We start from the raw sequence: 25383 nt of genomic DNA on the forward strand, positions 1-25383 counted from the left end.
TTTTGGTAGACTTTTTTCATGAAAGACTGTTAAATGAATGGTGAGGTTTCCATGCCAACTTGCAAAATCAGATTTAAAACTTACTATACACCAAAATGCCCCTAGTGGGTTTTAGATGGTAATGTGAATTTCTTTTCTACTCCACATTTTCCAGCCATTTTCTATGAGGATATTCCTTTTTACAATGAAATAATATCACACGTATTTTATAAAATGAAAGCACAATGATCTGGCAATAAACACTGGGATGGAAGGGGCTGAACACAAGACAGATTTCAGGATGAGGCCAAACCTTCCCCCAATTCATGCATGGGGCTTTCTTAAACCAAGTGAGAAGCATGTATACATGTAAGGTAAAAATTCTAATTTGTTACACACAAATTGTATATCTCCTCTACCCCATCACAGGGCCACTTCAGTTCAACTCCACATAATTCTGTGAGTAAAAGACAATGAATCTATTCTATTTGATTTATTAATCGGTCTCTCTCCCCATAAGGTACTTTAATTAATTACAAAGGAGAAAAATAGCAACTTTACAGGGGAGAAACCAGATGGATACCTTGAGCAGGCAAATAAAGTTACAACAGGACCGATTTGTCCTGAAATGATGTCCTCGAAATCTCTTGCTGATATGTTGTACTGACAGCATAACAAACACCGCTTCTGTGGTAGTCCTGCCCCAGACCGGTAACCTGAATGTAATCATGAGGGAACATCGGACAAACCCCAATTGAGAAGCAAAGCAACTGCAAAGCGACTATCTGCATGCTTCCAAAACACCTGGTCATGAAAGACGAAGGTTGAGGAATTGTTCCAAAAAGCCACTGAGGGGGCATGACATCCAAATGCAATGCGTGACCATGGGCTGAATTCTGGAACAGAAAAAACGCATAGTCTTCTTTACTATAAAGCACATTAGTGAGGCAATCAGCAAAATTTGAATAAAGTGCTTAGTATTGTATCAATGTGAACTTCCCGATCTTGGTATTGCACAGCAGCTATGATTTGCAGAACTATACAAGATGAATTCAAGGGTCAAGGGTAAAAAGTCATCACATCCACAGCATTTGGTCAAACATCTTAGAAAAACCTAGACAAAAGCAAATGTGGTAAAAATGTTAATATATGGGGGATCTGAAGGTTAAATTGGATTCTCTGAGCTATTTTTCTAACTCTCCTGTAAGTCTGAAGTTATTCCCAAGTAACAGTTCATCAATATCTAAATTCACAACTTTCACAACAGGAGACAAACACACTTAACATCACACTGAATCCCTTTTTGGCACATGCAGTAGGTGCCCCTAAATCAAAGATAAGGGACTCCCTGCATAGGCCTGATTCGTGAGGGACTAGAAGGCCTGTCCTGCCATACTTACTTATGGAAATTTGGAATATCCTATTTGGTAGAGCTAAAAGAATTAAGACACATATATTATCATCTGAAAACCCTTTGTAAAATGACTTCAGCTGTGTTAAAACTGCTACAGAAAATAAGCACCAGGACAGGCTCCAAACAAAACAAAAACCAACCAACTCTGGACTGGTTTTTCTTAAGGTGGCATGCCACCTTGTGACAAAAGGCTAAAAAGCCATCGAGGGAGGAAGGTAACACCCCTTAGGCAAAGCCATCAGGGACAGATAAGGGCCATTTATTGATCACTTACTGTTTCCAGGCACTATGCTAGGCTTTTGCTCTTGTCAATTCTCAAACACTTACAGATAGGCTGCCTTGTGCAACATAGCAAAAAAGTGGCCATGCCAGATTTAGGGAAAAGTAAACCAAACTAAACACAAATCCCCGAGAACCCCAACTCCAAAACCAGCAATCTCCAGTAACAATGCATCTTGAAATACTCTTCCTCCTTTCTCCATCCTCTCCATTTTTTCTCATCAGTCTGGCCACTGGCTTTTCCCAAAGCCACAACATTCACTCCCAAATTGCCCTTTCCTTTTGTTAATTTTCTGCATTCTAGCTATTCTTCAAAAGCTACCATAGCAGCAGTTTCTCCAAACTTTATTTCTCAGTGTTTCAGGAGATAAATTTCCAAGTATCAAGTATGAAAAACGTTACTGAAATGACACCTCACTCCTAAAAATATACAATCACATTTTACAAAAAGCTTTAAGAAAAAACTTTACAGAAACAAAGTTTTAATTTAATTCAGCCCAAGGGTTTGTTTTGCCAATGGGTTTCAGCCCCAGGCAAGTTCACTATGGATTCAGTGTGACCAAAGAAATGATAGTAGAATGTTCTTGGGGTGAAAGGGTTATACCCAACTTTATTTCCATGGTGGTAGGTCAATCACTAAAATCCCTTTCATTCAGAGCAAGTCTGCATGCAGCAAGCTGGTCTCTGCCTCTAGGCCTCTCTGCCTGCACAGTCAACATGCACAGCTGTCCTCTGGGCCTCTGTCCTCGGTGCTGCCACCACTCCAGACTCTGCTCTGCTGTCCTGCAGCCTTGCAGCCCTGCCACGGTGTTGCCCAGAGCGCTGGGCGGAGCTCTTTATATAGAGTCAGTAACAATGCATTGCCCACACGTGTGTAGTGAGTTAGCAAACCAGGGCCAGGTGAGAATCCTGGCCACAGGAACCTTCAATTCATCCACACTCCACCCCTCCAGGAATCTCGCCTCTCAATCTATATGCCCTCAATCCTCTGCAATGGTCCCTGTGCGAGAAAGCTGGGGCATTGTAACCAAATTCCATAATGTACGACAATATACAAATAACAAAAATTACAACAAATTATCAAATTAATTAACCAAAAGGACCATGGGTGGGCCTTACAATACCCACCTTCTCCAGCCTTTCCAGCAGAAAATCTTGCTTTATCTCTGGCTTCTGCTTCGTCCTCAGCGGCTGGAATGCTGCTCCGGTCTCAGATGCTGCCACAGCTCCAGCCATCCAGTTTCTTCTTTCTGTTCCTACCTTTTCAAACCAACCCACATCTGGGTCCTCGCGAACTCATGGGGCCCTTTAAATTCTTCCTTGGAGAAGCAGACCGTATTTCCTTTTGCGCTTGAGCCTGAGGTTAGAAGCAGAGCACAGCCTGAGGAGGGGGTGGCACCTCTCCTGGAGGAACCTGCAGTTGCCGAGTCCTTCGGGCTCTCCTCCACCGGCTTTCACCCAGGTGGGGTCTCAACTGAGGAGGGGCTGATGCCTCCAGCACCAGCAGGGCCTCCACCCCCACCCGTTCATCAGACCTCCGCTCCTCCATTTCTGGGGCTGACGGTTCCACTACATCCTCCACCTGCCCCACGGCACCTGCCAGCCTGTGAGCTCGTGCTGCTGCTTCTCGGGCCACTGCTCCTCCTTGTGCTGCTTCCTCTCGGGCTACTACAACATCCTTTACTATTCCTCCAGTACTTCATAATGACACCATTTCATTCAGCAAATTTTCTTTCTCTTGGGGTGGGCCCCAGTCCTCCACCCCTTCCCAGTACCACACGTCCAAAGGGGACACTCGAATGTCTCCCTGTCCACAGGTACAGCTGCTGAAACACTCCTTCTGTGAGGGCAGCCTGTTCTTTCCCTTGGTCAACAATGCATCCTGCCGACTGTCACCAATTGTCTTGCCAATGGGTTTTAGCCCCAGGCAGGTTCACTATGGATTCAATGTGACCAAAGAAATGATAGTAGAAGGTTCTTGGGGTGAAAGCGTTTATACCCGACTTTATTTCCACCGTGGCAGGTCAGTCACTAGAATCCCGTTCACTCAGAGCAAATCTGCACGCAGCAAGCCGGTCTCTGCCTCTGGGCCTCTGTCCTCGGCACTGCCACCACTCCAGCCTCTACTCCACTCTCCTCCAGCCTTGCAGCCATGCCACCATGTCCCCAGAGCACCAGGCAGGGGTTTTTATATAGAGTCCATAACAACGCATTGCCACATGTGTGTAGTGAGCTAGCCAACCAGGGCCAGGTGAGAATCCTGGTCACAGGAACCTTCAATTTATCCACAGGCTTCTCAAGCTTTTTTGACCACAGCATTCTAGGGGAACACCAGTGTTGTAGGGCAGCTTAGGAAATGCTGTCTGTTAGAAGAACAGGGCTTCACACTCAGGGAGGCAGGGCCTGAGCCGTGATCCTAATCTGGGCAAGTTACTTGACCTCTCCAGGTGAAATTCCTACCTCCAAACTGTGAGAATGAAATGAGACAACACATAGGACCCAGAAAGTTCTCAATAAATGTTAGCCATCAGTGTTGAGCAGGAAAATAACATCATGGAACAGGGCCCTAAAATGGGAAGACTTAGCTGGTGGTAGGGTAATGACTGAGGACAGAAGTGGACTGTGATAGAGATGATGAGAAATAGCACTATCTTAAAGGACAAAGGTCAAAAGCTCTTTAGCTACAGCTGAGCTTGTTTATTTGCAAGCTCACCTTTTTCATTTTTAACTGCCAAACCAGTGCTCATGGCAGGCTCCAGTCACTTGCAGATATCTATAGCTTTGCAAGCTGAGCAGCCTGAACTGCTCAGATCCCAGCCGAGGTGGACAAGGCCACACTCTGCCCTCATGTCAGCTTTCCTACTGGGTGTCCTTTCCCTGGTCTATGCAATGCCACAGTTTTTCACATTTTAGTGTTTTGTCAGTGATTTGTGTGTGAAATGGCCCCAAGCTCAGCGCTAAAGTGCTGTTTCATGGTGCTAAGTGCCACGAGGCTGGGATGGGCCTCCAGGAGAAAATGTGAGAGAGAAGCAACCTTCAGGCATTGCATTAATGCGATTTTGAGCTCAAGGTTAATGAACAGAATTAAAGTGCTTTTAAATAGAAACATACATGAAGCAAGGTTATGGATTGATGGTTGAGGAAAATGTCATGGCCAGAGGCTAACCTAAGCCTCCATTTCCCTAGGAGCAACGATTTGCTAATTCAGTGTTGGGGCGACTTTATAGAACCAACCTATCGCTAATAGCGAGAATTGAGGGTAAGGCTTGGAAGTGTAATGCATGGAGAAAGGGAAAAGAAGAGGTGGAAAAAATATTTGGGGAGGATAAGAAAAGTGAAGGCTGTGTTTGGATATCAAAGAACCAGGCTGGAAATATAAATTAATTAACTTTTCATAAAATGGAAATACAACAAACGTTTTTGTTATTTTTATGAAATAAAATATTTTCAGGAAGATGGGGGTGGGTTGTGAAAACAAGGATTGCCACAATTCCCTGAAGGTGAAGAGCTACTCCAGGGCTAAATAAGCATGTCCTGGTTTTTCTCAGCAGTTCTTCAGAAAAGCACTGACCCTATCAACCATTTCAAGGCTATTCCTTTGTTTTTATCAGAGAAAGAAGAAAAACAGTCAACAAAGTGACTCAAGCAATAATTTCTACTTCAATCTTTTCTGTCTGAACAGATGATACAGTGAAGAGATTGAAGTAACAGCACAGACTGGGAACAACAAAATGTGACTAATTGTTTAGAGGAGAGTAAAATTAACATCCGGTATTTCTCCCTAAGAATTTAACATGTTGTTACCTGAGATTAAAAGGTCTCAAAGTAGCCCCACACTTTTACAAATTTTCAAGAGAATCAAAATGAGGGTGGGATGGCAGGAGAGAACAGGAAATTTTGGGATAAATTTATAAGATTGGCAGAGTTTATTTGATATGAATTAAGTCTAAAATGCAGCATGAAAAATATGCTCCTGAGTTGACACTATGATTGAAAACCTCCCACCACGTAAAAACGTAGAAAACCTGAGTTCGGTGTATTATACATATCAAACATTCTCGGGGTTCTTGTTCAAGTAGCAAATGCCATGTGGCTTGACAGCATCCATCTTTCAGTCTTCAGTCTTCACTATGCTGATACATGCCAAAAATCTAGCCTCTGGGTTTTTTCATCATTGGCAATAACAAAAGGAATACAAGGGTTTTAGAAACAGTAATTAATAATTACTGGTTATAATATATTGTAAGCAATAAAATAGAATGCTCTGGTAATATTGGTCTGCACACAAACACACACTGAAGAGACACTCAAATAACAGCCACTGAACCTGTGTAACAGGGAGATCTTTATATCAAGGGAGTCTGTGGAGAAAGTGAAGGTTCCTATGACCAGGATTCTCACGTGGCCCTGGTCAGCTAGCTCACTACACACGTGTGGGCAATACGTTGCTATTGACTCTATATAAAGAGCTCCGCCCAGTGCTCTGGGCTGCTGCATGGCTGCACAGGTGCAGGAGAGCAGAGACTGGAGTGGTGGCAGAGCCGAGGATGGAGACTGAGAGGCTGCGGGGACAGAGAGGCCCAGAGGCAAGACCGGCTTGCTGCATGTAGACTGTGTGTGGATGGGATTCTAATGATTGACCTGCCGCTGTGGGAATAAAGTTGGGTATATGTTTTGCCAATGGATTTCAGCCCTGCTATGGATTCTATGTGACCAAAGAAATAACAGCAAAACCTTCTTGGGGTGAAAGGGTTATATGCAATTTTATTTCCAGGTGGCAGGTCAGTCACTAGAATCCCATTCACTCTGAGTGAGTCTGCATGCAGCAAGCCGGTCTCTGCCTCTGGGCCCCTGTCCTCACAGTCGTCCAACACAGCCGTCCTCTGGGCCTCTCTGCAGTCGTCCTGCACAGCCGTCCTCTGGGCCTCTGTCCTTGGAGCTGTCACCACTCCAGCCTCTGCTCTGCTCTCCTGCAGCCTTGCAGCCATGCCACCGTGTCATGCCCAGAGCACTGGGCAGAGCTCTTTATATGAATGTATTGCCCACAGGTGTGCAGTTAGCTAGTCAACCAGGGCCAGGTGAGAATCCTGGCCACAGGAACTCTCATTTTATCCCACAGTATATAAACCCTTTCATCTCAAGAATGTTCCATTGTCATTTATGGTCTCACTGAATTCATAGTAAAATTGTCCAGGGCTGAAACCCATTGGCAAGACAATTGGCAACATTGGCAGGATTCATTGTTGACAGAGGAACAAAACAGGCTGCTCTCACGGGAGGAGTGTTTCAGTGGCTGCGCCTATGGGTGGGGAGACTTTTGAGTGTCCCCTGTGGACATGTGGTCTGACGTGACTTGCCTCCTAGAGGACTGGGCCCCTCCTCAAGGCTGGGAAGGGGTGGAGGTGACACCTGAGGCCATAGGGGTGACCCTTGGTTATATATTATAACCAGTAATTATTAATTACTGTTTTATTTATTAAGTAGGTCCTTTGAGAAACAGTGCCTGTGAGGTGGCAGGAAAGGTGCGGAGCTTTTTTCTCACAGTACTGAGAAAGGCTGTAAGGGAGAAAGACCTCCTGCAGGGAGCACAAGAAGAGGCAGCACAAGAACGTGAGCTGTGTGGTGCTGTTGAGGAGGTAAAACATTTGTTGGTGACTGAAATGGCATCACTATGAGGTGCTGTGGAAGTGGTAAAGGATGTCGTGGTAGCACAAGAAGCAGCAGCGCAAGAGCGCAGGCTGCCGGGTGCCGTGGGGCAGGTGAAGGATGTAGTGGAGCCGTCAGCCCCAGAAATGGAGGAGTGGAGGTTTGATGAACAGAGGCCCTGCCGGTGCTGAAGGCATCGGCCCCTCCTCGGTTGAACCCCCACCCGGTTGAAAGTTGGTGGAAAGCCTGAAAGCAAATAAAGACTTGGCAACCCCGGGTTCCTCCAGGAGAGGTGCTGCCCTCTCCCCAGGTCATGGAGCACTGTATGCCCTGCTCCTGTCCTCAGGCTCAAGCAATGAAAGCACAGAAGGAAATAGCCTGCTATTCGAACGAAGAATTTAAACGGCCTCATGAAGGTCATGAGGACCCAGATGTGGGTTGATTTGATAAAAGAAGGAGCAGACAGAGAGAAATTGGTTGGAAAGTCAAAGAGAATCTTACTGGAGCTGTGGCAACAATTGAAATCTAAGCAGCAGTTCCAGCCACTAAGGACAAAGAAGGAGAAGCCAGAGACAGAGCAACAAGATTGGCCTGTGTGTCTGCGAGACTTTCTGCTGGAGAGGCTGGATACAGTGGGTATTCTAAGTCCCACCCATGGTCCTTTTGGTTAACTCATTTGAGTAGAACTGGTTTGAATACAGCCAGGATGACCACATAGTGGCAATGGATCTCCTCAGGCTTGAGGGTTATTATAATTTCTCATAAGTTTTGTTATTTGCATATTGTTATAGCCTCTGTTGTTGTTATGGAATTTGGTTACAATGTTTCAGCTTCTTTGCACAGGGACCATTGCAGAAGATTGAAGGCACATAGATTGAGAGTTGAAATTCCTGGAGGGATGGAGTGTGGATAAAGTGAAGGTTCCTATGGCCAGGATTCTATATAAAGACTATATATAAAGAGCTCTGCCCAGTACTCTGGGCTACACGGTGGCATGGCTGCACAGCTGCCACATGGCTGCAGGAGAGCAGAGGCTGGAGTGGTGGCAGTGCTGAGGACAGAGACTGACGCAGCTGCGGGGGGTAGAGACTCCCAGAGGCAGAAACTGGCCTGCTGCCTGCAGACTCACTCTGAGTGTACGGGATTCTAGTGACTGACCTGCCACCATGGGAATAAAGTTGGGTATAAAATACCTTTTCATCCCAAGAACGTTCCATTGTCATTTTTGGGCCTCACTGAATCCATAGTGAACTTGTCAAGGGCTGAAATCCATTGGCAAGACAAAAGTCACATCTAATTTTAAGTGATTATGAAGGCCTCTGTCTTTTCTAACTCACAATATCTGTAAGAGTAGATCCTATCATTATCTTTTTTTTTAATGAGAAAATGAACAGAGGGAAACTAAATTTGCTCACAATTAAAAAAACATGTTCATGGCAGAACCAAGAATAGAAAAAAACAGCCATTATTTTCAGTCACTCTTCCTGAATGCCCTTTGTTAGCCTTCACACCAGCATTTTACAAATGTGAGCATAATGTATTTCTCTTTATTCCATAAGGAGAAACTTCTTTGACTGGTCCCCTGAAAAATGAACAGCAAACCGATTTTTACGGTTCTTTTTCTCTAAAAGACTGAACAATATTCGAATGTGTGAGAAGTAGTATTTATTGCCACAGGTTACAAGAGAGTGGAAACAAGTAATTCCTCTTACAACTGGTTGGAAGCAAGACAAAGTTTACTGACATTCTGAGGAAAAAAACAGAGAGAAGTGATTAAACAAGACAGTGTGGAGACAAAGGCACAGCATTCCACAACTGCTTCATACTCTGTGCGCAGTAAATCCTCTCAGACAGGAGAGAAGCTAAGCGAAATAAGGCTTGCATAGAATACCACTGATATTATGCTGTCTTACAACAAAAGGCTCTATAAAAACCCCTGGAGGAAAAAATTGCAACAGAAAACCTGTACAACAAGGGAAAGCCAGAGCAGCAATAAAGACCCGACTGTCCCCCTGAAATCTCCCACAGGAATACACACAGTGCAAATACAGTGTTTCCAACTCAGCTTAGCAAGTTTTTGACTGGCGTATGAACTTTCAGCTTAAAGATATGCTTTGCAAGAGGAGTTCCCCCAAAGCTTGAGAGCTGCAGCGAAAGAGACTTGCAGTCAGTAACTAAGTGGATGAAATGACTAATTTTTCACTAGGTCATAATAATTCTCTTTGGGAAGAAGTGCTTTATCTTGAAACTACTCTTTTTGCTCTATGGTTCATGCTTTTTAAAATGCAGTTGTCTCAAAGTTGCTTGATATTGAATTTTGTAATATCAGATAATAGTAGGCTGTCAAAAGAGAACCCCAGGAGATAGATTATTTAAGCTGCTTTTGTAAGAAGCACATTGCTGAGCTGCCTTACAGTCTTTTTACATGAACCATATAAAACTGAGCTTATCTGATCATGCATTTATTATCCCTTCTCTTTAAATAAAGTCATATGAGAGGAATTGTTTTTAAAAGATGCTTTCAGACTATCCTTCAGGCAATTAAAAAATCTTCATATAAAAGTCCACTTCTTTAATACGTAAGAACAAATATTTTTCCTTTAAAAAAATCTAATTTTTAAGCCAAAATAAATTACAACTTGCGGAAATACCCTTTTTAATGGCTCAGTGCTTATTTCAGATATTCCAAGCTGAATTTTTTGCACAGCTTCAGAAATTAGAGATACTGAAACAAAGTAGTTAACTCTAAAATGACATGATGGTACAATCCTGACTCAGGGAGCAGATCCAGCTTTAAGTCTGCAGGAATAAAAAACTGATACTCATCATCCCATCTGTATAGTCTTAAGTACATATTAACAATCTAGTCAGTGAAAAAAAGGACAGAAATTTCATAAAACTACTTCAAAACTCAGCATGAAAGTATAAAGAAACAATACATTTAATGTACAATCTATTCCATTTGGCAATGTGTAAATTATATTGGGAGATAAAAACTTATCTACAAATAGAATATAACAAAAGGAAAATGTGATTTAAGAAGTCATCTCAGGTCCATAGCTCTTCAGTTCTTCCAAATTTGTAGATCAGAGTGCTAGAAAGATATTTAAATAAATAATGAGGGGAAAACATAAAACAAGCAACAGAGAATTTAGTTTCTAAATATGCTTTGACAGTACCTCACTGATCCATTTTTATCAATTTCTAAAATTAAAGATTGTGGTGGTAGTGGTTTGAATTTGCTTGTTTTGTAAAGCAGTCTGGTGACTGCAATGGCTGAGCTTAATTAAATACCCTTTCTTAAAACCCGGAAAGTTATTAGTTAGGAAACTTGTAAGGAAAAGGGGCATTTGTCATCGTGGCAGGCATCAGGGCCACTTTCCGTCTCTAAGATTCAGTGCCGTCTGAGCTACAGTAACTGAAGCCTCCTAAAACAAACCACGCTGCGATTCTTCATTTAACAGGTGATCGTTCTACGCTGAGTACTGCCTAGGTACCAGGCACCTGGCTAAGGACTAGCAATGTGACTTTAAGACAAAACAAGACAAATAGACAAATGTGCTCACTAAAACAGCTAAGAATAATGAGGGAGACGAATTCCAACTGCAAAAAATTGCTGTAAAAGTGAGGCACATGGTAATGAGAGAGTAAAATACAAGGATCTGAGCTAGTTAGAGATCTGACTGAGATTTAAAGGAAGAGTGGGAATTATCTCCACAAAGCATAGGGGAAAGAGGAAGAGAAGCATGAGTGAGTCGGGAACGTGTTAGATGTGCTGGATTTGAAATGTCAGTCACCAAGAAGGGACAAGTAGGAACTGGGGTATATGGTTTAGACACGGAGGTAGACATCTGTGGCTCATTAGCACACAGGCAATAAATGAAGTCCTAAGCATAATAAAATTCGCCTAGAGAGAGAAAAAGAACAAGTAGAGGAGAGGCCTAGAAACTTCAAAAGTTAGTGGCCAGGGGCAGAAGGATTAGCTGGCCAAGGAAACAGAGGAAGAGTGACCAGAGAAGCAGGAGCTGCTCTCTGGCGTTCAGAACAGGCCCCACATGTAGGAAGCACATATTTGGCAGGTAAGTTGCCAGCCCCTGGACAGAGCACACAGTTGATGCAGTGGTTGCTGTCCACATGAACACAGGCCTTTATTCATACAACATTTCTGTTCTTCCGACTGTCGTTTACGTGGACTCATCTACCACTACAAAGGGCGGGATCTAGATTTAAATTTGACCTCTAAACAGTGCCTAAGATATCTTCACAAAAACTTATTGTATCTCCAGAAGGCTGTGGGTCCCATCCCAAGACAACTGTAAGACAGCAGAAACTGTCAAACATCTTTCAAAAACACGAGTGTCCAGGCCACAGGGAAGTAAGAGGGAGTCCAGGCAGAGCATAGCAGTCTCCCTTAGAGGAAATGGAGTTGAGAGTTCAGGGAGGCCAAAGTGGCTGGAGTTTACGGGGCAGTAGTACAGAGAGCTAAAGAGAGGGAGCCCAGGAGATCTCTGGGGGGGTTCCCTTTGAGACTTCCTTTGAGTATTGATCAGTAGATGCATGTGTGGAAACTACCCAGGGAAAAGGCAAAAACCATTGGAAAGAAGAATACCCCGAGTTCCTACAGGGATGGGAAGACATTACAACCTCATAAGCAGAGCGGGACCCTCAGAACACACGGAATTCAGGAAGAATGCACAGAAGTACATTGCCTTAATATGGGGGACAAATTAGTGTCTACACTGAAGCTGCTCTGGTCCTGCCTAACAAAGCTGAAAAGCAAGTCTCAAAAGGATCAAAACGTTTCTAAGTGGCCTAACTGCACCCAGAACAAAGCTCAAGAACACTTAAAGGAATAGCATGAAATCCAGCCCCAACCAGCTGCATGCAAAGAAGCAAACAGGGAAAAAGAGACCCCATAAGAGGAGAAAATAGAAATAGCAGGAACAGACTCAGAACAAACAATTAGATAGACACTGAAATAGTTACAAATATACTTTACATGTTCAACAAAGTAGAAGAAAACCTGGGCATGTTAAGGAGAGGTTGGAGAATGTAAAAAGACCCAATATAATAGAGATGAAAAATATACTGGATAGAAGCAGAGATTAGTGAACTTAAAGATACAACAGCAGAAACTATTCCAACACAGAGCGAAAACAAACAAAAAGAGAAGTAAGCATTCGTGAGCTGTGAAATGACTTCAAGCAGCCTAACATGCATGTAATTGGAATGCCAGAAGGGCGGGGTAGACAGAAAATGTATGTGAAAAATAATGGCTGAAAAGATTCTAAATTTGATGAAAACTATAAACCCACAGATTCAGGAAACTCAATGGACCCTAAACAAAAGAAATATGAAGCAAACTACACCACAGCACAACATAATCAAACTGCTTAAAACCAGTGACAAAAACGAAGTTCTTCAGGGCTTAGATCCTAATGATTTCATGGGATTGGTGGAGATATAATTTTATAAATGGATGCCTAGAATACCCATCTTTTCATTAAAAGACATTTATGTCCTGAAAAGCACAGATTACAGGCTTCATTTTGAGGGCTATTTAGAAAATTGCCCCTAAAAATACTTTTAATATTGTTTTCTTTTTATACTTATATTAGGTTATCTTAAAAACTTACTTAAAAAATCCAGTTCCTTAACCAAATTTTGCATATAACATGCATATTATGTGTTAATTCTGATTTCTTTTTTTCTTTTTCAGTAAAGTACCTGGTATGGTTTTTAACAAAGCACAGGCTATGGAAGCAGAAGTCTGGGTTCAAATCCCAGCTCTGTATTGACTGATTGGGTTTAAGTAAACTCTAAGCTTTATTTCCTCATCTATAAAATGGAAACACCACCTGACTTATAGACTTAAGGTAGTTAAATGGGAATTTAAAAAGTTAACATATATAAAACACCCAGCTGAGGTTTTGGCACATAGCAGAACTCCTACTGAAATGGCTTATGTATGCTTTCAAGCAACAGTGGAGTTTTCACTAGATTTTAAAAGAAGTTCTACACACTGTAACTTTTCCAAAGAATTTGTACATGTTCCATTGTACATGCTGCTCTTATAATAAAGATGACATCTCTGTAAATGTAAAAGGCACTAGTTAAGAAATTAGGCAACTTACCTAAAAAATATAAGTGCATTTTGAAAAAACACAGCTAGTCCTGGATAGACATCAGTATCTGTACACACAAAGTAAAACAGATTAGATTACAAACAGCAGATGGCAGTAACAAAATACTCGTACCATTCATGAAGACAGCTACAAAATATTGCTATTATTTATTAACCTTAAGAACTCTGAACAAAATAGAAATAAGAAAATGCCAATCTCATTCTCCCAAAACAAAGGATTGCTCTCACTCTGGATAAAAGACAATGAACTTACAAGGTTTTCTTTTTGTCTAAAGTAATTGCTGGGGTTCTAGCTGCACCCAAACGGTTAAAGCAGCACTGCACCCCTTTACTTTCCATGGCCAATGCAGTGGTCCCCAATATCCGCGGTTTCACTTTGCACAGTTTCAGTTACCTGCAGTTAACCGAGCTCCAGAAGCAGATGATCCTCCTGACCCCCCAACAGGTCAGTAGTAGCCTAACACTGCATCACAGTGCCTAGGTCATTCACCCACTCCCATCACACAGGCATTTTATCATCTCACATCATCACAAGGGGCAGTACAGTACCATAAGATACTTCGAGAGACCACATTCACATAACTTTTATTATAGTATATTGTTATAATTTTGCATTTCATTAGTAGTATTGTTGTTAATCTCTTACTCTGCCCAATTTACAAATTAAACTTTGTCATAAGTATGTATGTATAGGAAAAAACAGTATACATAGTTTGGAACTACCCATGGTTTCCAGCATCCACAGGGGGTCTTGGAACATAAACCTCACAGATAAGGGGGGACGACTGTATAAAAATGCAAAATGTTAGAAAGATACAAATTAAATTCTTAATGATTTAATATTCTGTTCATGTATTTTCTTTCATGAATTCAGGAGTTTCATTATGCAAATCTGACAGGTATAAAAAGGATCATTATAATTCATCATGTTCTTCCACTGAATATCTCCTGTATCTTCATAGAAAAAGAAAAGAAAAATAGAAAACTACTTAAATTGTGAATATTTAATCTCTTTTATAAAACTATAAATATTGAATACTGAATAGGATGAAGAAACATTTAATTTTTTGCTTTCGATATCAGAGCAAACAACACAGAAATACAGTAAAGAGCTTGAAGTTTGAGCCTGACCACTCGATTTGAATCCTAACTCTACCACTGACTACATATATGACCATGAGCAAATTATTGAACCTCATTATGCCTTGTTTCCTCATCTGTAAAATGGGAATCATAACAGCACCCACCCCACAGAATGAGAAATGTGTAACTACGTATAGTGCTTACAACATTACCCGACCCATAAAGTGCTCTGTAAATGTTAGCTGCTATTATTATTAATAGTTCAAGAAAACCTGTACAGTAAAAGTTTTGAAATGTTTTAGAAATGCTGTCTGAAGTAAAAGCATATAATTTTCAAACAGAAAAGCATTTATAATGAGCAATGCTACAGAAATATGGAGAATGCATAATTGAGAAATTTCTCAATATGTACTAGTTCTCTAAAGATTAAGATACAACCAATGAGTGTACAACCTTTACAGCCTTAATACTTTCCTACACAACTTTCAAGAATGAATTTATTCCTACTTTCATCACAGAAACTGGAAAGTTTCACATGTTGCTTCAAGTAATTATGCAGACTTCCCAAAGAAATCAGTAATAGCAGCCCACCCGGCTCCCAGAGTCAAGGATAAAATGAGCTTAAAATGAACTTCCCTTTATGATTCCACTCATATGACATAGGCAAGTCTCCAGAAACAGAAAGCAGACTTATGGTTACCTAGGGCTGGTGGAGAGGGGTAATGGGGAGTGACAGCCAATGCGTAAGGGATTTCTTTTGGGAAAGATGATAATGTGCTAAAATTGGATTGGGGTGATGGTGGCACAACTCTGTGAATATATTAAAAACACTTCAAATGGGTGAATTACATGATATACAAATTACATCTCAATGAAGCTGTTTTTTAAAAAGTACTTTTCCTAAATAAAAAAACAAAAAAATAAATAAGCACCTTAAAATGAGCTTAATACTAGAACTGTGTGCTCCATTAGTATTTTTAATTAACACATTTTAGATATATTTGGTGGGCAGTACCATTTAAACATTAGTCCACCACTGTCCTCTTGCACTGATTTATTTTATGCCGAGTGAAAGACAAAGCTATTCCAAAGATCTTACCCTGATCAAACTGTGAGAGAAGGGATCCTATCAAGAGTAAGGTGAGCTGTGGGTCAGGACAAGGAGATGTGACAGTTAAGAGTGACAAAGTGATTCCAGGGGTAGAGGGATCAGAAGATGAATAAGCTGTGTTATCTGAAATTGACTCCTATCTTGGAGGAAGGGAAAGAGCCAGTGAAACAGGTTTTTCTGATGCTTCCAGAAGCAGTGCTGGGACTGGGTCCTACTTTTCAACCCCTGTGGATAAAAAGCTATGGTGTCTAGAACAGCCAGAAAACTGAGAATGGTGTTCTATGGGCTCACTCCACTGCATCAACAGTTTCTATATGAAGGCTACACACGTCTTCAGTCTTGCCTTTTAAAAACTCCCCTTTTATCTATGACCAAAAAAATTACAGGCTTGGGTAGGAGAGAGGAGATATCAGTGGAAGGAAAGAAATCAGGGTCTACATACTTGGGGTAAGGTATGTTTTGAAATTTAGAATTTTTCAGATTTAAGCATGGTAACACGGGGCATAAATATTACATAGCATCCCCAGCTGGGTCTGGTCCAGCATCTGACAATCATATACACCAAATTCCTGCAAGAACACATTTGCATACTTAAGTGGAAATAAAGAACACGTCAATTTAGGTCTGGTTTCACTGCAAGCTGGGTATGGAAAACTCGACTTTCAGCACCTTATAGATTTTAGCATTGTGTATGAGGTACTGTGGACCTGTACAGGTTTCTCACCACTACAACCCTCAGTAAACAGGCCTCTAGTATACAGCCTGGCTGTATAAAGCTATATATACAGCCTTCCTGTCCAAGGAAAGGAAGGAAATCAGAGACTCTCAGATGGCTGAGAGTTACATGGTCTTGTCAGTGGCTTGGATTTTCTAACCAGGTTATCCAACTGCACTCAATGACCCACTGAAAACTTATATTAAATAACTTATGTATCTCCTCATAGAGGCATATCTTCCAGTCAACTGAAAAATATAATTAAACTAAATTTTATACCAGGTAGTTAACAGACCATGGCAAATATAAAAAATGTATCTGAATCTCTCCAGTGAAATAAAGGAGGAATAAAGACTTACTTTGCGTAACATATGCACCAAAAAGAATCCACATTGAAGCAATAAGTGACCCGAACATCAACATGAAACCAATGAAGAGCCAAACTCGAGCACCTGTATGAAGAATAGGCTTTATGATTTTGCTCATCTCTGTAACTGTCCTAAGAATGCATACCACTAGAAACACTGTTAACCTAATAAATGTTATACTTATCAAAGACGATCACATGCTTGCATACAACTGCTATAACAACTAATTGAATGAAGATTTTTTTAAAAAACTATGAAGGGTTAAAGCCGTGCTTGGAAAAAGGGAAAGTTACCTTTTTATTGGCTATAGAAACTAAAAGCTGAGTAAATTAAACCAGGAGAGCTTCATAAGTAATTATTCTACTGAATTGATTAAATAAACCCCACCTGGAAAATTATCCCGTTGTATATATTATCAAGGTAATTGCTCTTTCGAAGTAGCAAATATATCTGATGACTATCACCACACAGGAATGAGACTGCAAATGAATGAGGACCAATATGTTCCCTTTTCATCAATGTTGGAATTATGCCATGACTCACTATAGTGCAAACAGCAGCCATTCTTCAGAAGTATATTCAGTCTCTTTTATGACTGAGGCAGTCAACATACCTCTGAACAACAGTTCAAGGTCAGACACATTTCTTCAACCCTCTACTGTATGGAATTCTAGAACTTATACAATAGAATCTCATTAAAGTAATCATCTGGACACTTGAATAGACTGAACACATCTTTAGAAAGCAGGTTAACATTTGCACCATATTCTAATCACAGGTATATTGACAGCCCATCCTGAAGGAGGGGAAGAAAGTTCCACTGAAGGGAAAATAAAATTCAAGCCAATTTCCACAATAAAAAGCTAAATTTGGCTCTCATTTTCAGATATTCTGTTACTCAATGAATAGAAATGCATGTGTTTTAGAAACCAGATATGCAGGAAACACTGATCAAAACTCAGCATGCTTAGAACAGCTGATACTTAAGGAAATAGGTCTCTAGATAATATAAATTTTATTTTAATACTAAACAGATCTCCAGAAATATACAGTAATGTTTAGTTCCTTGGAAAAAGACATCCTCCAAACTATATCCAATCACAGCTTTTATCCTAAGTGACTAAAAGAACTATCAAAAATCCTTATAACTATTTTCTTTCATGTCCTTTACATATGACCACACACAAATTTTCTAATAGAAGTTAACAAGACAAAAATTTCCCTTGAGACATGAGTATGTTTTTGTTTAGCAAAACATGAAAACCTGTATTATTTTCTTTTTTTTTGCTCTGACTGCAAGGAAGCTCAGAGTCAGTTAATGAACAATCAAGAGTAGCCATCTTGTCCTAGACTCTAAGTACATGATCTTTTTTTCTACCTAGTTCCCATTCCTTTTTAGAGCTTTATTATTTAACAGTTCCATTCGTGGTACTTATTACATTGATAATACTTTCCTGCAAATTCCCCTGGAAATGAAATGGGAATGTTACATAAACCATTTAAGTAGTATGAAAGTTTAGTGTGGAAATACCTAAGCACGCTTTTAAGACAGTTTGCCCTTAATTTTTGAAGCAATAGACAAAACTTGCACTAAATGCACCACATAAAAATATAAACTGTAATGTGAATTTTAACTGGGTAGAAAATAATTGTGGAATAAAATGTTAATAGTCACTTACGGTAAAAAGTATGGGAACCAGACAGAAGCAAGGAAAATACAATTTCTACCTTTAAGCTCAAAAAACTGGGTAAGTTACAATAAAATTTTCTATAGAGAATAGATAATAGTACATAATCTACAGCAAGTCTGTGGAATATTCTTTAAAGAAAAATGATCAAATAAACTATTGTGTGCTCTATGCACAACATTCTAATAACATATGTGCATACACTGTGAACTTTTAACTTAGGTTAGTCTGTCATTTATCACTATTCCTCTCCTCTCCAATTCCTCAAGGATCCCATTGGAAGTGAAGTTATACAATCTGCATCAGCATTTAAAGAATCAGGTAGAAAAGAAAGCTAATTTAAGAAACAAATGCTGGCGAGGATATATGGAGAAAAGGGAACCCTCCCACACTGTTGGTGGGAATGTAAATTAGTTCAACCATTGTGGAAAGCAATATGAAGGTTCCTCAAAAAACTAAAAATAGAAATACCATTTGACCCAGTAATTCCACTCCTAGGAATTTACCCAAAGAAAACAAGATACCTGATTTGAAAAGACATGCACCCCTATGTTTATCGCAGCACTATTTACAATAGCCAAGATATGGAAGCAACCTAAGTCTATCAATAGATAAATGGATAAAGAAAATGTGGTATATATACACAATGGAATATTATTCAGCCATAAAAAGAAAAGAAATCCTGCCATTTGCAACAACATGGATGGATCTAGAGGGTATTATGCGCAGTGAATAAGCCAGGCAGAGAAAGACAAATATCAAATGATTTCACTCGTTTGTGGAGTATAAAAACAAAGCAAAACAGAAGGAACAAAATAGCAGTAGACTCATAGAAACCAAGAAGGAACTAGTGGTTACCAAAGGGGAGGTTGGGAAGGGTGGTGGGGAGGGAGAAGGGGATTAAGGGGCATAGTAATTCACCATCACAATACAGGTAGGTCACAGGAATGGTAGTACAGCACAGAGAATACACTTAATGACTCTATGACATCTTACTACATTGATAGACCACAATGGAGGGGGTGAAGACTTGATAATATGGGTGAATGCTGAACCACTGTGTTGTGTATTTGAAACCATCATAAGATTGTATATCAATGATACTTTAATTTAAAAAAAAGGAAGGAAAGCTAATTTGTTCCCCTGTAACGGGATTATTTCACTGAAGATAATGTCCTCCAGGTTCATCCACGTTGTCGGATATAACAGGGCTCCATCTTTCTTAAGAAGTTCCCTTGTATGAGGTGCGTAAGATAGTCAAACTCGTAGAATCAGAGAGTAGAAGAGTGGCAGCCAGGGGATAGGGCAGAGGGAAACAGGGAGTTGCTGCAATAGGCATAAGGTTTTGGCTCTAGAAGATACGTTCTAGAGATCTGCTGTAAAACATTGTGCCTATAGTTAGCTGTAATATATTGTGCACTGAAAATTTATTTAGAACAAATCTCACATTGTGCTCTTACCACTTTACATGAGAAAAAAGTTAAGCTCTTCATACCTCCCTTTATGAGGTTTAAAATGTTACCATACTTACTTCATGATTCCATTTACCTGAAATTCTAGACCAGACAAAAGTATAATGACAGAAAGCAGACCAATGATGGCCCGGACATGGAGGGAAGGAGACTAACTATGAAGGGGTATGAGGGAACTTTTTTGGAATAACAGAAATGTTCTATAACTTGACTATAGTGGTAGTAATGTACCTGTACACATTTGTCAAAACTCATCCAACTGTATACTGTAAACTGGTGAATTTTATATTTTATATACATTATACTCAATCAAGCCAATATATATATATGTGGTGCTATACCAGACAAAGAGACCAAATGGTCCTCAATGCATGGTGGCTAAAAGCATTGGCTCTGAAGCCAGAATGAGTGTTCAAATCATAACTCCACCACTTACTTGTTTTCTGACTTACCATAATTTATTTAAACTCTCTGTGCCTTAATCTATCATCTAAAACTGAGGGCAGTAAGAGCACTTATAAGACTATGGTGACAATTAAATGAGTTAATATGTATAAAGCATTCAGGACAGTCTCTGGTCCAAAGTATTCTACAAGTATTTGCTGTTAATCATCTTTTAAAATTCCTCTCCCACTTACTCCAAATTTCCAACCATAACAACAAATCACCCTAGTCCTAAAAGGTTGGAAATAGACACTGAGCCCTGTACTTTCACATACGGCATAGAAATTCCACTGAAAACAAACCCCTGGATCTAATAGAATGGGTCAAAACCTAAATAAAGGAATATTATTGGATGACAATTCAAAAGAATTCAAACTCCAAAAACAATTTTATAGAGAGACAAATAGTATGTTTCTTCTAAACAATTTTGTTGCAGTCTGTGGTAGATTACTCAGCTATCAGAACTGAATGTGGAAAACATAGGTTTGACGTCCTAATGTGTCCATAGTTTGCTGTTAGTGGTCAGGGTCAGCTATCTTGTAAGTGATATTATCCATCAACATTTGGGATAAGAATAAATCCATCATTAGCACTGGAAGAGTGAGCTAGAGGCCAAGTTCCACTGATTTGGGGTAGTAACATTTTATCTATACACAATGGGCAGCATAATATGACAAAAATAGTAACTTCTGACAGAGACTTTAACTTTCTTAGGATTTAAATAACACTAAAAAGATTCTATATAATCATTACCAGTCCTAGACAAAGACTCACTAGAGGCTTTGCTTTTTCTGCTAATAAACCTCTCCTTTGTCAGCGTACATTATAACTCAAAGTGCCTTTACCTGTTCTTCCTAAACAGCCGCTTTCATAGCTGTCACCTCTCACCTGAGCGTTGGACACAGCATTTATCCTGGAACGGTACAAAACCATCTGATCAGCTTTCATGCCACTAAAATATTCAGATATTTATGTATCATTTAGAAGGGAAACATCTCTCAATTAATGTCATATCTGAATAAGTGAACATACCTTTTAATGACTATCCTAGTGGATAGAAATGGTCTTATTTAAAGTATACCCAGAAAACATAATTTTAAGAGATTACTATCACTTGTCTCCAGAGATTATGAAAGAGGGAAAGATTTTCTATTTCTTTGCCTATTTTGCATTTATACATGAATGACAGTATGAGTTATCCCATTTTAAGATACTCATTATAATCAAGAGTTAAAAAGTTTATCTTTTTGTTAGAAGTCAAGTGATTTTCTCTGATCCATTTCTCAGAGAATATCTGGCCCATATAAAATAAATAGGCTCACTATGTTCAGCTTCTCTTTCTGTTTTTGTTAAAGCAAGGTTCATTTGTAATAGGAATTGCCTTTTCTTAGCATCCTGTTTGGATATAAGTAATTCCATCTTCTACAGTTAACCGTTTTGAAACACCTATATGTTTTAGGGAATTATGTAACCTTAATGTTTAACATATTTTCTTTAAATATTAAAAGACATCTATGAAAAACTTTCAAACTTTTTTATGAAGTGAGACAATTGGTAAACCTAAAAATGATTTAATAAAAGAAGAAATGCTATAAACCAGTATTAGTTGAGGCCTATCATACCCTCCCCACAAATACTGGCAAACAAAGTCAAGTAACACATTAAAAAAAAATAATACTCCATGTAAAAGTTGAGTGTATTACAATACTCAAGGTGACCCATTACTAAAAAAAATCTAGAAATATAACATATTAAATCTAAGATGTCACTGATTTTGAAAACTTACCATTATCTTTTATACCACCAAGAAAGAAAAAAATTTTATAAGATACCACTGACTATAAGAAGCACCCTGGTATTAAGAGATATTAAAATATGAAAAATAATCTGGGACTGATAAAATATAATAATTGACCAGTTTAATAAATAAGGAGAAAAATGACATGATAATCTTTATAAATGCTAAAAAGATAACTGACTAAATTCAACACATTCTTCATAAAAAAACTAATAAAATGGGAGTATATATATATATATATACATATATATATATACACACACATACATATATATATAATGTTAAAGAAGAATACATCAATTAAATAAAAAGGTTATTCCAGATAGCATTAAACTTTAAGGAAATAATGTTCTTAGAAAAATAATCTTGAACTGAGAATTACCTTCATACTTACATGAAGAAAGCCAATGTGGAAAATACACCACATGTGTGAAATGCATGGTTCAACTGTTCTGGCTTAGGATATACCACGGCTGCATCAATCATTATCCACCAACCTGTAAAAAACTTGAGACCGCCCCAAGCTATTAAATAACACACTTTGGCTTGGCATGATACCTGCTCTTGACATTCCTCTCTTCAACAGACCATATATGTGAAACATAAAATATTTCTTTCAGTTTTGGATGTTGAAATATAAAAAATAAGAATCCCTTGTTTACTTATTCTTTATAGATTATGAGGTGATCCTAACTAATCAAATCTGGGTAAGATTCTGAAGTTCTCTCTCAATACAAGATAAAACTTAATTATCTGGGAATGAATTATCTGCTTGTTTCACCCACCATAATTATATACAAGGGAAGCTCTCTCAACTAACCAGCAACCTGATTACCTGATGTGTTTCATTCTCTCTAGAGAACATCCCTTTATAATACGCTCAAGCACCTCTGCTTCCACTAATGAGCTGTATGCTTAGAAGGAGTGGTCATGTCTTCAAGACTAAGCCTGCTACAGTTTAATTATGTAATTTGATTAAATACTGTGTAACTAACTGAACAGTTTATAAAATGTAATGTTTCTCTGTAACCTAAATAGACTTCAAGTAGACAAGTTGCTAAAGAATTCCATAGACAAACTAAGTGCAGACAAGATAATCATAAAGAGCAAGAAAAACTTTGACACATCTAAAAGAATTCTGCCTGCAGATAGCTTCACAATTATCTTTAGTTCCTGTTCTGTCTTAATTTATTGTTTCCTATTGGACTTCAAGTACAGAACCATATACACAAGGAGATAAACTTTTTAAATATAACAGATACTGAAATCTGTTGCAGCACTATTTATAATAGCCAAGATATGGAAGCAACCTAAGGGTCCATCAGTAGATGAATGGATAAAGAAGATGTGGTACATATACACCATGGAATACTATTCAGTCATAAGAAAGAAACAAATCCTACCATTTGCAACAACATGGATGGAGCTGGAGGATATTATGCTCAGTGAAATAAGTCAGGCAGAGAAGGACAAATACCAAATGATTTCCCTCATTTGTGGAGTATAACAACGAAGCAAAACTGAAGGAACAAAATAGCAGGAGACTCACAGACTCTAAGAAGGGACTAGCAGTTACGAAAGGGAGGGGTGAGGGAGGGCAGGTGGGGAAGGAGGGAGTAGGGGATTGAGGGGTATCATGATTAGTGCACATGGTGTGTGTGGGGTCATGGGGAGGACAGTGTGGCACAGAGAGGACAAGTAGGGACTCTGTGGCATCTTACTACACTGATGGACGGTGACTGCAATGGGGTATCAGGGGGGACTCAATAATGAGGGTGAATGTAGTAACCACACTGTTTTTCCTGTGAAACCTTCATGAGATTGTATATCAATGATACCTTAATAAAAAAAATGCTACTGCCTACAATAATTGTATTATCACTTGAATTGAAAAAAAGATATTAAGTTTAACAAAGTTATAAACTCAAATGAACCCAGGGCCTACTTTTGCTCAGTAATAGAATCTAGAACTCTGATAATTATTTATACAAGACAAGAGTGAAATAAAATAGTTCTAGAAGGGTATACACAGTTCAGAGGAATCAACATTAACTTTCAGGGCAACAGATGAGACATAAATGTCACCAACCAGGCTTTTTCACTTACCAATATACCTGCTACCACAGAGGCCATGGCATTTCTTCTCTCACTCCAGTCAATACATTCACATTCTGGCCAACGGAAATTATCTAGGAAGCCTGCCATTTTCACCACTTAATCATGGATTTTTCATTAAACACTATATTCTATAAATAAAAAGACAAAAAATAATCAATCTGAGGAAGTGTTTTCAGGAAGTAAAATATCTTACTACCTTCTTAAAGTTTAAATACAAATTTACTTCAGGTCCAAATCTACTGTTATTAAGAAGAAAAACTCAATACTTCAGTGAATACTGACATGTATGTAGGACTCGTGCTAGGACATAGTGGGGCTTACGATTTGCTAAGTGAACATAGTGGTTTTAAAACATCTGCAAATTTTTTGACACTTCTCCAAATTAATTAGGAGGTGGATCTATGTTCCTCCCCTTGAATTTGGGCCAAAAATGAAGACTGGTTTACCAATACAGTAGAGGAAGTGATGCTATGTAACTTCTGCCATACAACTTCTGAGATTAGATCATGAAAGGCACTACAGCTTGTAGCTGTTTCTCTGGAACACTAATACTAGAGTTCTAAGTCATCATGTAAAAATTCCAAGGCCACAAGGCTGAGAAGACCATGTACGAGTGTCCTGGCCCACAGCTGGAGGTGAGCTGCCAGAGGTGTTAGTACACACTTCCAGGTTACTGCTATTCTAGCTATAACCTTACCCCCAGTCTTTAAGCCTTCCCTGGGGAGGCCCCAGAAACATGGAGAAGAGACACTTCATTCTGGCTGTGCTTTTCCAAACTCCTGACCCAAAGAAACCATAAGCATAATATAATGGCTGTTTTAAACTACTAAGTTTGGAGTTATCTGTAATACAGCAACAGATAACTAGAAGGAGAAAAATCATGCGCACAAAGAACTGCAAGAGTAGAGCATGCTGTGGAAATTTTCAAAGCAGAGACTATGTTCAGATAAGATAATTCAGGGACACCTTAAATTCAGAAAGAAAGAAAAAACTATTTGAAAGCACTGAAGAGTGCTGAAAAGTAGACAAAAACTGTGGGGTATCTGACCCTTGAAAGAAGACACAGTGAGTAAGATTCACTTTCATACAGCTTCCCCCACTGGAGAACTCCCTGAATGCCCAC

At 39.3% G+C, this 25383-nt stretch overlaps 1 protein-coding gene across 2 annotated transcripts in view; it reads right to left on the reverse strand.

The window, feature by feature from the left end:
- Positions 1-457: 457 nt before the first annotated feature.
- Positions 458-25383, reverse strand: part of TMEM50B (transmembrane protein 50B) — a 45948-nt gene continuing 21022 nt past the window's right edge. The window contains exons 2-7 of one of the 2 annotated variants that reach the window (XM_036880260.2): positions 24249-24388; positions 22537-22649; positions 21190-21257; positions 16732-16824; positions 13453-13510; positions 458-875 (exon numbers count right to left, since the gene is read on the reverse strand). In XM_036880260.2, the coding sequence (XP_036736155.1) occupies positions 788-875; positions 13453-13510; positions 16732-16824; positions 21190-21257; positions 22537-22649; positions 24249-24347 (519 nt within the window). In that variant the 5' untranslated portion in view covers positions 24348-24388 and the 3' untranslated portion in view covers positions 458-787. Of the gene's footprint in view, positions 876-8966; positions 10413-13452; positions 13511-16731; positions 16825-21189; positions 21258-22536; positions 22650-24248; positions 24389-25383 lie in introns of those variants that run through there. The other variant, XM_036880261.2, reaches the window with a different exon arrangement.

Source organism: Manis pentadactyla, chromosome 1 (assembly GCF_030020395.1).
Source record: "Manis pentadactyla isolate mManPen7 chromosome 1, mManPen7.hap1, whole genome shotgun sequence".
NCBI classification, from domain to species: domain Eukaryota; kingdom Metazoa; phylum Chordata; class Mammalia; order Pholidota; family Manidae; genus Manis; species Manis pentadactyla.